The following is a 13,182-nucleotide window of genomic DNA, read 5'->3' on the forward strand; positions in this document are numbered from 1 at the left end:
GCAGTGTCGTCATCTGGCAGCGCGGGCGCAGATGTCGTCCGTCGTGGAGCGACGCCGATCAGAAGGTGAGAGCGGGCGTGCTCCCGGTTCCGGGGCGCTGGGAGAAACATGGTTCTCCGGCGGCTGCTGGGCGCCCTGCTACACAGCCCGCAGCTGGTGGAGCGTCTGGCCGAGTCGTGGCCCATCCGACGTGCGGCGCAGCTCACAGCCTTCGCCCTGCTGCAGGCCCAGCTACGCGGCCAGGACGCGGCCCGCCGCCTGCGGGACCTCGCGGCTGGGCCTGCAGGGTCCTTGAGCCGCCGCGCTGAGCGATTCAAAGACACCTTCACCCAGGAGCTACGCCGCAGCCTCCGGGACCGCCCGGGGTCACCGCCAGGTAACCAGAGGGGCCCAGGTGCTAGCACTTAACCCCTGCCTGGGCCGGGTCGAGGTCGCTTACTTTTCCTTTTGGGCTCTACATCGGCCTCGGCGTTAAGGAATCATCCCGGGCAGTGAGCACGGCTTCGAATCCCGACTCGGATTGTTGGCCTGCGGACGTCCTATGCATAAGAACTTAGGCTAAACCGACATCCCGGTTGAAGTCCTGTGATTGGACAGGGCACAGTGTGGAGAAAGACCCCGAAGCCTGACAGAGGTATAGACTGGACTTGGACACAGCATGTACCGAGAGCCACAGAACGAACCACAGCCAGAGAGAGAGCCTTCCCTCCGCAAATGGGACTAAAACTCTTGGTGGATGCAGCTGCTTCTGCAGCGCTATAGCAGGACACTTAATTCCAGGGAAGGCCATGGATGGAGAGACAAGCCTGCAGCTGCCCAAATCCTCTGATTAAATATGTGAGCTAAGAAGCATGAGTGTAGTACTTCTCAGACAAGATGGATACTGGGGGCTATAGGCAATGATGGCAATAATAGTTAACACATATTGAGCACTGTGCTGGCACTTAATATTTGCACTCTATGTAGGCCCTCTGACTTATTACAACCACATTCATAGAAAGAGGTGAACTACTTCTTAAGTTGTCCGAAGCCTTAAGAGTGGGATGTGAGCAGAGTCATTTGACTCCAGGGCATAAGTCACAGCTCTTTACAACATTTACACTGATGCTCAATGCCCATCTTCCCCCACCATCACCACCAGGCAGTGAGAGTACTGCTTACCACCCGACAAGCTACCCAGATTCCTATTCCCCACTTTAGACACCCTAGGATACAAGCCATTATTATTGTCTAACGAATGGACCCTTGAATAAAAAACCCATTGTAAACAGAAATTTGATGCTCCTAGCTCAATTTCTGATCATTTTGAATTAGGCTACAAAGTTGATCATGCACTCTAGGAAGCTTGAAGCCATAGGGAAAACTTTCAGGCTGGTAACCAGGTACTGAGCATTGTGTGTTTGCTGTTCCCACTGGGGTGGGATGAGAGAGCCTAAGACCCACAGGACTACTGAGAAGATAGAACATCTGGCCTCCCTAATCTGGGAGAAAGATTCTTTTTGGGAGAGGGAGGAGTGATTTTTAAGGGCAAGGTGCAGGAATGACTGGAGAATTTCCCACCATTTCTTAGGTACAGGAGAAGAGAATGAGGAGAAAATCTCCAGACTGATTTGTATGGGTAATAAACACTAAGGCAGGTGGCACCAAAGTGCCATTAAGTACACTGCCACTCACACTTCCATGCTTAAAGTATACTTAGTAAGAGATGTGCCTGTTGAGCCAGGGGACATAATGTTGTGGACTCCCAAGAATGACACAGTGTTAGGTGGCAGGCTGCTCAGAGAGGTGTTGTACAGATTGGGAAATGGGCAGAGTAGAAGGGTCTTTCTCAAGATTACACACTAAGTGGTGACAGATGAGTGACCAGAACTTGGGTCCCTTGAGCCTGAGCCTCTTGTTCTCTACTTTGCCACACTGCTTTCCAGGTACCTGGAAGGTCAGATTGGCCTTAGGAAGCCAAAGGGTTGTCATGATAGGAAGAAGTAAGGCACCATGAAAAGTTTGAGAGAGGTCATTTAAGAACGTCATTAGCAGCTCATTGTCTATTTTCACAACCAGGTGCTATTATATATTTAAAACATCACAGTGGCTAGAAGGAATAGGGCAGGAATAGACATTAGTTGCCATTGGTTACATCAAGGTCCTTTGGGGACCTTGACTTTGGGACTGTGACAGGTCAGATCTTTGGTCTCTTAGGGAAGAGTGCCAGCTCACACAGAAGGCAGAACAGCCAACAACTGTCCCCAGGAGAGGCAGCAGTGGGAATCCCGAAGGAGAACCACAGCCCTTTCCTAGTATCCCAGCCCAGCTGCCCAAGCAGAAAGTGGAGTGACATTTTGTGGCTAGATCTTGGGCAGTGGCTGCTCTGTCATAGTGTCAGGCTTCAGCCCCCAGCTCCATGATGTGAAGACTGAGATGGTCTCTCCAAGCCCCATTCAGCAGGGAAGACAGGGCTGGTGGATCCTCCAGGGTCAAATGAGGAAACATGAGCGTCTCATTCTTGAGGTGAATGCTGCACCTCTCCACAGCACGCCTGGTTGTGCCAGGCGTCACCACAAAGAGGCGGCAGAGCCATGGCCCACCAGCCTCTTGGCAGGCTGATCGTCTGGAGAAGGTTTTCAGTGCTTGGCACAAGACCCAGTCTTCTGTCCCACCCATGTCCACCACTTCTACAGGTGACCCCAGGCCTGGGAGGTGGAGAAGGTGCTGGGGGGGCATGTAGGTATGGGTAAAGAGAAGCGTGTAGTGGGTGGGGGTGCTTGGGAGCACAGGGGTGTGGACCACCTGCTCCAGGTACTCCAGACCCGGAACCAGACCCCCCTGATGCAGGCAGCCAAAGAAGAAGGCACCCAGGGCGTTGAAGAGAAACAGGGTGCCCTTCCAGGGCACAGGCTGGGTCTGGGGACTGCAAAGCAGGACTAGGGGAACCAGGAGGGGAATTAGGAACCGAGCTTCCTGGTGGCAAAAGGCAGATAGCAAGGCCAGGGGCATGAAGTAAAGGAGAAGGAGGTAAGGTCTGGGGCTGGGCAGTTGGCTCCGGGCACCCAGTGCCCTCTGGAAGCCCATTTGTGCAAAGGCTTGGAGGCAGACCTGGAGCTGTTGCCAGGCAGCCTGCAAGGCCTGGGCATGCAACACCCCAAAGAGCAGAAAGCCATTGACTGCCAGGTGAGTGAGCCGCATGTGTGTGCCATGCCGGGCCAGGTTTTGGGGATCGAGGTTATAGTGTAAGAAGTTGACAGGTGTAAGAACAAGGGGACTGGATCGAGAGGGGCTGGAGAAGTACCAGCTGTCTGTGGCTACAAACACTGCTGCTGTGAGGGCCGCCCCTGGGAAGAGTGTCAGGGCCTCTCTGGCTAGGGACTTGAAACCAGGGTTTGTGGCTCCATGAGTGCCCCAGAGGAAAAGGGGGACAAGAGCAAAGGCCAGAAAGGTGGGCCGGTTGAAGAAGCCCGCAGCCACGATGCCCCCAAGAAGCCAGCTGTGCCACCATGGACCTGGAGCAGACTTCTTAAGTGTGGGGCTCCTGATTATACGGGGGGACATAAGCACCAGCAGCCACGCAAAGAGCAGCCCCTCAATGTTGTTGGAGAAGGTCCTTGTGTAGAAGACCAGAGTGACGTAAGAACCAGACAGCAGGACCAGAGCATTCCAGCGATTCGCCCCCCACAGTGGGGCCAGGTGGTACACAGCCCCATCTAGGGCAAAGGAGAAAGCAGTGAGGAGAAGCCGGGGCCCCACCAGCAGCACATAGCCACTCACCAGGCCAGGCCATGGCCCCAGCTCTTCCCAGAGCCTGAGCAGCCAGAATGTAGAGCCAGAGGTCAGTAGAGGGAAGACCACCGTGCGGCAGGAGCTGCTGGGGTAAAACTCCCAAGGCCGGGTGGCCTGCACACCCAGGATGTCCTCTGCAGGGAGAGAGGCAGAAGTGAGTTGATTCCAAACTTAGGAATGAGATGGGCAAAATTCTAAGATGGTACCCAAGATTTCCCACTTCCCTGCTAATCCCTGAGACTGGGCACAGGACGGCTTTTACTGCTGTGATTAGGTTATGTTATATGGGAGCCTGGCCATAAAATAAAAGGACTATTGAGTGGGCCTAACACCCCTGTAAAAGCAGGTTGTTCTCCTGGTGAGAACAGAAGAGGCAGAGATTCAAAGCAGGAGGAGGATGTGATGTGCCACTGGTGGCTTAAAGATGCAAGGGGACACTGGCCAGAAATGTGGGTGGCCTGTAGAAGCTGATAGCAAGAAAACAGAGACTTTAGTCCCATAGCTGAAATGACTACATTCTGCTAGAATTAGAGAGCTTCCAGACAAAATCCCAGCCTTGCCCATACCTTGATTTCAAACTCATGACACCCCGAGCAGAGAGTCCATGCAGGACTTCTGATCTGCGGAACTGTGAACTCACAGGTGCAGTCTGAAGCTGCCAGGTTGGACGATTCTTGATGCAGCAATAGGAGTAAATACGGGGGAGCTCCGGCGAGGCCCCACCTTGTGAAGGGGGCAGAAGGAATATGCCTGGGAGATGGGCTGACAATGTACCCTGGAAAAGGGTAATAGACGAAGAGGCTTTATTCCTCTTCTCAGCGTTCTAAGCCCTCACCAATTGGTCAGAAACTCATCTCTGGGATTGTTCTCCAGGAAAGGGGTGTGGAGGGGATGGAGATGAGCCATCAGGATTATTGTCAAAGGAGATTAATTTTGTGTGTGATACCCTAAATCTTTTATAAGAAGAATATATCCAAGTAGTACTTCTACCATTAAGAAAATAAGTTGGGTGCAGTGGCTTTTGCCTGTGGTCCCAGCTACTCAGAGGGCTGAGGCAGAAAGATCTCTTGAACCTAGGAGTTTGACACCAGCCTGGGCAATATAGTGAGACCTCATCTCTAAAAACGTAACTAATTTTAAAAGGTAAACAAACAAACAAACAAAAAAACCAACCTTGTTGCCTGCTCTGTGACTCTGCATCCTAATGCCCCCAAAATCTGAGAGGTGGGGATGAGAGTTCAAACTCTTAATTTCTGCAACTCCACTCCAACCCCCATTGTCCATGGCATTTTAGGCTTGATAGCATTGCTGGTTGTTCAGAGCTTCTTACGTGGCCTGGGGATCATTCAGGCTCATTGCTTCTGCTATTTACTCCTCCAGCATTTTATGTATCTATGTCAGATGGTAAAAGGGAAACAGAAAATCTAGGATCAGATCAATCTGGCTGCTCTTTACTGGCTCAGGTTTTGGTTATTGTTATTGTTGTTATTTAGAGACAAGGTCTTGCTCTGCTGGTGGGGCTAGAGTACAGTGGTGTCATCAGAGGTAACTGCAGCCTCAAACTCCTGAGCTCAAGAGATTCTCCCACCTTAGCCTCTGGAGTAGCTGGAACTACAGTTGCATACCACCACACATTGCTAATATTTTTTATTCTATTCTATTATTTTATTTTATATTTGTTTTTGAAACAGTCCTACTCTGTGCCTTGGGTAGAGTGCCATGATGTCACAGCAACCTCAAACTCTTGGGCTTGACCAATCCTCTTGCCTCAGCCTCTCAAGTAGCTGGGACTACAGGTGCCTGCCACAATGCCTGGCTAGTTTTCTATTTTCAGTAGAGATAGGGTCTCGCTCTTGCTCAGGCTGGTCTGGAACTCCTGAGCTCAAGCGATCCACCTTGCCCCAGTCTCCCAGAGTGCTAGGATTACAGGCATGAGCCACTGTACCCAGCCTAATTTTTTAAACAGTTTTTTAAGAGATGGGATCTTGCTGTTTTTCTCAGGCTGGTCTCAAATTCCTGGCCTCAAGTGATCCTCCTACCCCAACCTGCCAAAGTGTTAGGGTTACAGGCAGGAGGCATTATGTGTGGCCTGGCTCAGGCTTTAAAAATATGTGGGAAAGGGCAGCACCTGTGGCTCAAAGGAGTAGGGCCACCGGCCCCATATGCCAGCCCTGGCCAAAATCTGCAAAAAAAAAATGGCTGTGGCTCAAGGGGCTGAGGCACCAGCCATATACACCTGAGCTGGCGAGTTCGAATCCAGCCCGGGCCCACCAAACAACAATGACGGCTGCAACCAAAAATATCCGGGCATTGTAGTGGGCGCCTGTAGCCCCAGCAACTTGGAAGGTGGAGGCAGGAGAATCACTGAGCCCAGGAATTGGAGGTTGCTGTGAGCTGTGATGTCACAGCACTCTCCCCAGGACCACAGCTTGAGGCTTTGTCTCAAAAAAAATAAAAAATAAATAAAAATATGTGGGAAAGAAGCCTGAACCTTTTAACTTAAAAAAACAAATCCACTTATTAAGCAAAGGTAGCTGGATGTCTGCCCATTATCTAGTCCCTATTCTTCCTTAGTTTCTCTAGCTGGGCACTTGGTCAGGTATAAAAAGAATACTTCCCATCTTTTTTTTTTCCCCAGCTAGGGGTGGCTGTGATACACTCTGACCAATAAGATATGAATGGGTCAAAAGTATGTGACTTCACAAATATGACCTTAAAGAGAATAAGTGTGCCCCATCTCCTCTGTCCACTGGAAAACCTATCTTTAGACTTGATAGCTGACGCTAAAGCAGCCACCTTGAACCATGAGGAAGAAGCCACAAGCCCACAGCACCTGAAAAGCCTCAAGGCCCCTGGCAACCATCCTCATGGCATGCCCTGTACCATCTAGCAGATAAGCTCCAACAAGCAGGAGTCAGAGATCAGTATTACCTCACGTGAACCTACGGAAGAAATGTTTCATTATCTCAGCTCATGTCCTATGTAAGCTTTCCCGACCCCTAGGGAAGCCCAACTCTAGAATTGTTCCACCGAGAAGTCCAACACAACTTTCATTCTAAATGAGCTGTGCTGTCGGTCCAAGAAGGAAAACATCCAAGAGGTATGAGGATCATTCTGAAGGTCAGGAAGGAGAAGTGAAGTCCCCACTTCTAAGTCCTTCTCCCAGAGTGCCTGCTGCCACTTTGCTTGTGGATTTGCAGCTCGTCTGCACAGATATGCTCCTCCCTCTCTACGAGGGAGCCCACCAGCGCCTCAGGCAGACTCTGCTGCAACTTCATCTTAACCACAGGTGGGAGCTTTACCTGCCATGACCTCAGGTGACTGGAAGAACTCATCTGGGTGCACGTAGCCTGTCTGCGGAAGGAGACACCACAGCACTCGGAGCAGGCTCAGGCTGCCCCAGAGCACCCTGGCTGCCATCTTCAGATCAAACTGTTGCCAGAACACTGGGCTGAGAGCCTGGAATGACTTCCCAGCTGCTGCAGATGCTGCTCTGGATCCACAGCTCTGCATCTGTTGGAGGTAACATTGTTAGGTATCATAATGTAAATAACAATATGTTCAAGTATCTGAACAAACTCAAAATTGATCTACATTTAATAAAAATGAGACTGATCATAGCTACTTCTGTTTATTTATTTATTTATTGACAGAGTCTCACTCTGTCCAGGCTAGAGTGCTGAGGTGTCAGCTGACAGCAACCTCAAACTCCTGGGCTCAAGCAATCCTTCTTCCTCAGCTTCTGGAGTAGCTAGAACCACAGGCGCCCACTACAACACTCTATTCTATTTTTAGTAGATGCAGGGTCTCTCTCGTCCTTCTGCCTTGGGATCCCAAAGTGCTAGGATTACATAGCCTTCAAGCCATTAAATGTTCACTAAGTGCCAGGCACTTTTATCCATAGCTTATTTAATCTTTTCCACAATCTGGGGACTTGCTATACCTATTTATGGATGGTGAAACTGAGGCCTCTGTTGATATAGCCTTGTTACTTGCTAAGACTTTCACATCCACTGGAACCTGCCCCTTGGAAGGTGATGGGAATTTACATAACTCCTCTCCATGAGAATTCTGACTCCCTCAACTCAAAGATCAGTGAAAATCTGAGTCCATTGCATGCAGGAGTAACATCTCTGGTGAACAGGAGGGCAAGTTTGACAACCTGTTGGTCACTCCTCCAGAAATAGTGACTTTGTCCTGACTTCCTGACCTTAGCATTTTAAACCCTGGTCTTAGTTATGACTCTCAGCTGTAATGTCATTATGTCATCAAGACAGACATCTTGTCAAGAAGATGAAGTGAAGCAATGGAACAGAACCTGGCAGGCCTCTGGGTACTCACTAAAACCTCATAGAACTTGAAAGTTAAGTCTTGCAGCCTCTACTCAAACTTTCTAACAGAATTGTGTTTTTTTCCTAGGGCCAGTGAATATCTTGGCTTTTAGAATAGAGTTTTTCAGATAGAAAATGAGACCAATGGTATAATACATATGTCAAACCATCACATTGTACCCCATAAATACATATGCATTTATTATTTATCAATTAAAATTTAAAAAGATAAGGTCAAATTAGTGCTGGGATGCAAAAGGTTGGATCAGAATAGTTTTCCTTATAAATAGGAAATATGATTATTACCAGATAAGGGTGGAGTGATTCTCCTACCACAATAGAATGGGAGGATGGGCACAATATCCATCATAAAGGCAAAAACTTGGCTGGGTGAGGTGGCTCACACTTGTAATCCTAGCACTCTGGGAGGCTGAGGTGGGAGGCTCGCTTGGGCTCAGAAGTTCCAGACCAGCCTGAGCAAGAGCAAGATCCTGTCTCTACTAAAAAGAAAAAGAAAATTAGCCAGTCGCAGTGGCAGGCACCTGTAGTTCCAGCTACTCTGGAGGCTGAGGCAGGAGTATTGCTCGAGCCCAGGAATTTGAGGTTGCTGTGAGTTGAGCTAATGCCAGGGCACTCTACCCAGGGTGACAGAGTGAGACTGTCTCAAAACGAAACAAAACCCAAACAAACAACAAAAAAAGAAAGGCACAAACTTTGGAGTCCTTCTGGCCTGGTTCAAATCTGGACTCTGCTGTTATTACCTCATTGCCTTGGACAAGCTGGTTATATCCTGAAATCTCTGGGTCCTCATCGATAAAGTCAGATGATAGTATCAGCTTTGTAGGGTTGAGTGTTATGTAAAGAGTGCTGCATGGAAGGCACTTAGTTCACAGAACTTGCCCATCTAAGTGATCCGTGCAAAGTCACTCTTCCCACTTTTAGTTGAGGCACAAATAATAAAATCCAGGCTACTGGGCTATCACTAACACCAGCGCTGCTTTCACCTTGCCAAGCTCTAGTCTAAGGGGGTGGTAAGTAAGGAGGTCTTTATACCACAGCTTCACAGGTCTGGTTTGGGGCCCTCTGTGAAATTAGATGCTACCAGAAATCCACTGAATTTCTGATTAACAAATTTCCTTTCTAGCATCTGGTGGGGGAAATTGCTCAGGACTTCAAGACAGATCTGCACTTCCAGAGTGCCGATACTGGTGTTTGGCAGGAGGCAAGTGAACCCTATCTGGCTGGCCTTTTTGAAGACACCAACCTGTGTGCTACCCATGCCAAACGTGTAGCAATTATGCCAGAGAACACCCAGCTAGTACACCGCATGCATGGAGACTGTGCTTGGGAATCCACCGTCATGGGGCAACATTTCATTCTCAAAAACAAGAAATTCTCTTCTTGTTATTGGTAGTTCTGAACTTCAGATATTTTTCCCCACAGGGTCAAAAGACACCTGAGTATAGGATTGCAAGTGAAAAAATAGGGGATGGAAATCGGCAGGTTTTCCATTTTTCTTTTGTCTGTGAATTTTTAATACAAATGCAGGAGCGTGAAGCATTAATGCAAGTCAGAATGTTTCCGTGAACAAGTTTCAGCAGTTCAACCTTGTAACAGTTACAAATGACCCTGTTAAATTTTTCTAGACAATGCCAGCATTTGGATTTTTTAAGAACAAGTAAATTTCTTATTGATGGCAACTAAATGGTATTTGTAGAATTTTTATTATACAGTAGATTCCAACCATCACTGTACTTCCTAAACTGAGTTGTCCTACATGCAAATACATGTTTTTAAATGTTGTCTGTCTTCTGAGCTGCTCTTGTTAGTTTGCTATTAAGATACATTGAACTATAAAAAAATATCCAGGCCATGCCGGAGGTGGCGAGTTCAAACCCAGCCCCGGCTAAAAACTGCAAAAATAAATCCTGGTTAGGTGTGTGGCTCATGCCTGAAATCCTAGCATTCTGGGAGGCTGAGGCAGGTGGATCACTTAAGCTTAGGAGTTCAAGACCACCCTGAGCTAGAGCAATACCCTGTCTCTAAAATTAGCCAGGTGTTGTGGTGGGTGCCTATAGTCTCAGCTACTTGGGAGGCTGAGGCAAGAGGATGTCTTGAGCCCAGGAGTCTGAGGTTTCAGTGAGCTATGGTGCCACAGCACTCTAGCCAGGATGACAGAGAGAGACTCTGTCTCCAAAAAATAAATAAATAAATAAATAATAATAATATAATGTTCACCTTGGGTTTTTTTTGTTGTTGTTTTTTTTTTTGTTTTTTGAGGCAATTTCACTTTGTTGCCCTTGGTAGAGTGCCGTGGCATCACACAGCTCACAGCAACCTCCAACTCCTATGCTTAAGATTCTCTTGCCTCAGCCTCCCGAGTAGCTGGGACTACAGGTGCCCGCCACAACGCCTGGCTATTTTTTTGGTTGCAGTTTGGCTGGGGCCAGGTTTGAACCCGCCACCCTTGGTATATGGGGCCGGCACCCTACTCACTGAGCCACAGGCACTGCCCTCAACTTGGGTTTTTCATACATAGCTTTTATTATGTTGAGGTAGTTTCCTTCTATTCCTAGTTTGTTGAGTTTTGGGGTTTGTTTGTTTGTTTGTTTGTTTTAGACAGAGTCTCACTATGGTAAACTCAGTAGAGTGTCTTGGCGTCACAGCTCACAGCAACCTCAAACTCTTGGGCTTAAGTGATTCTCCTGCCTCAGCCTCCCAAGCAGCTGGGACTACAGATGCCCACCACAACTCCTGGCTATTCTTTTTTGTTGTTGTTGCTGCAGTTGTTTAGCTGGCCCGGGCTGGGTTCGAACCTGCCACCCTCCGTGTATGTGGCTGGCACCATAAGCACTGTGCTATGGTGGCTCTGAGCCAGTTTGTTAAGTATTTTTGCTGAGTATTTTTATCATCAAGGGTGTTGAATTTTATCAAATGATTTTCTTTCTTTCTTTTTTTTTTTTAAGAGACAGAGTCTCACCTTATTGCCCTTGGTAGAGTGCTGTGGTGTCACAGCTCACAGCAACCTCCAACTCCTGGGCTTAAGTGATTCTCCTGCCTCAGCCTCCCGAACAGTTGGGATCACAGGTACCCACCAGAAAACCCAGCTATTTTTTTTGTTGCAGTTTGGCTGGGGCTGGGTTTGAACCTGCCACCGTTGGTATATGGGCCAGTGCCCTACTCACTGAGCCACAGGTGCCGTCCTATCAAATACTTTTCTCCTTCAGTAGAGAAGACTCAATCTCTACTAAATAAAATAGAAGGCTGTCCAGGAGTGGTGGTGGGCATCTATAGTCCCAGCTACTCGGGAGGCTGAGGCAAAAAATTGGATCACTCGAACCCAGGAATTTGAGGTATCTATGAACTGTGACACCACAGCACTATACCTGGGGGGACAGAGTGAGACTCTGTTTCAAAAACAAACAAACAAAAAGAATAAAATGCCAAATTCATTACACCTCATTGAGACTCTCAGGCTGCCCTGCACTGATGTGAGCAGTTACAGAACACAGCCCGGGTCTTGGCCTCCTGTTTTCCCTCTGCAGTGGTGGGAAAAAAATCAGCAAGAAGACACCAGGATCCATTCCCCCTTTTCCCAGTGACAGGGCTCAGAATTTCCTCTGAGAACTGCACTCTTCCCTCCCTGCCACCAAAGTACAGCCAGGAGGCTTGGGATTTGATCCTATTCCCAAATTCAAGTGTGGTCTCTGAATGGTTTAAGCTAAATATCTCTCCCCTCCCACTGATCACACTAATTGTGTTTCAGGGTCGGGCAAATGACTTAAGGTCGCCCGGTCAGAGGGACAGGATGGGTGCAGTAAAAGTGGGTCGGAAGCTTCTCAGCATTTCCACTTCCAATGGGATCTTCCCAAATCTCTGCACTCTGACTCTCAGGACCTGAGTCCTTCCCAGTAGGTACCCACACGTGAGCAGCAGTCACCCTGAAAGACTTGGAATTCAATTTGTGTTGTCAGTCAGTTGCAGAATGAGATTTGGTTTTCAGGATGAGATGGGGTCTAGTTTTCAGCAATCTCAGCCCTCAAGTTTCAGGGCTTCAGGGGTCTCTTCTCAGAGCAGGCAAAGAAGCATTTTGTGAACTAAACCAAGAATTTGAATCCCTGGGCTCATTTTTTCCTTTTCTTATTTTGTTCACATTTAGGAGCAAGCAGCCAGTCTGCTCTATGTATTAATTTGACAAAACTTTTCCAAGATGTCGTGTAAATGGTTACCCAGAATGTTACCTGGAGTATCCATTTACAATATCTTGTGCGTCTCTAATGCGCAACACTCCATGGACTATCATGGACTATCTCTTTGCCATTGGAGATAGTGTCATTTGTGCCTTTAAATTTGGTTAGACCAGAGAACTAATTCCAGAAAACCCACCAGCTATTCAGAAAACTCATCTTAAGTCTGTGCCCGACCCTGAAACACAATTAGTGTGATCAGTGGGAGGGGAGAGATATTTAGCTTAGACCATTCAGAGACCACACTTGAATTTGGGAATAGGATCAAATCCCAAGCCTCCTGGCTGTACTTTGGTGGCAGGGAGGGAAGAGTGCAGTTCTCAGAGAAAATTCTGAGCCCTGTCACCTGGGAAAGGGGGAATGGATCCTGGTGTCTTCTTGCTGAATTTTTTTCCACCACTGCAGAGGGAAAACAGGAGGCCAAGACCCGGGCTGTGTTCTGTAACTGCTCACATAAGTGCAGGGCAGCCTGGGAGACTCAAGTTTTTTTTGTTCCTCTAGAATCACTTCCAGTCTTGCTCTTTCTATGTCAGGGTTTGACTTGAAAAAGAGAACCAGGCTCGGTGCCTGTGGCTAAGGTGCCAGCCACATACACCCAAGGTGGCAGTTGGAATCCAGCCCGGGCCTGCCAAACAACAATGGCAGCTGCAACCAAAAAATAGCCGGGTGTTGTGGTGGGCGCCTGTGGTCCCAGCTACTCGAGAAGCTGAGGCAGGAGACTCGCTTGAGCCCAGGAATTGGAGGTTGCTGTGAGCTATGATGCCATGGCACTCTACCCAGGGGGACAGCTTGAGTCTCCTGTCTCAAAAAAAAGAAAGAAAGAAAGAAAGAAA

At 48.3% G+C, this 13,182-nt stretch overlaps 2 protein-coding genes across 2 annotated transcripts; one reads left to right on the forward strand and one right to left on the reverse strand.

The window, feature by feature from the left end:
* The first annotated feature begins 32 nt into the window (after positions 1-32).
* On the forward strand, positions 33-1,274 carry LOC105887261 (uncharacterized protein NCBP2-AS2-like). Its single transcript, XM_023514830.1, has one exon. The coding sequence runs from the start codon at positions 109-111 to the stop codon at positions 406-408; it is 300 nt and encodes a 99-aa protein (XP_023370598.1). The 5' UTR covers positions 33-108; the 3' UTR covers positions 409-1,274.
* A 790-nt stretch (positions 1,275-2,064) lies between these two features.
* PIGZ (phosphatidylinositol glycan anchor biosynthesis class Z) lies at positions 2,065-7,284 on the reverse strand. The gene is made up of 2 exons (XM_003792677.3): positions 7,074-7,284; positions 2,065-3,905 (listed from the first exon to the last, which is right to left on the reverse strand). Exons 1-2 carry the CDS (start codon positions 7,282-7,284, stop codon positions 2,377-2,379), a joined length of 1,740 nt encoding a protein of 579 aa, XP_003792725.1. The 3' UTR covers positions 2,065-2,376.
* Positions 7,285-13,182: the final 5,898 nt, after the last annotated feature.

The sequence above is a fragment of the Otolemur garnettii genome, unplaced genomic scaffold, assembly GCF_000181295.1.
Source record: "Otolemur garnettii isolate 467f Iridium unplaced genomic scaffold, OtoGar3 scaffold00060, whole genome shotgun sequence".
NCBI lineage: Eukaryota > Metazoa > Chordata > Mammalia > Primates > Galagidae > Otolemur > Otolemur garnettii.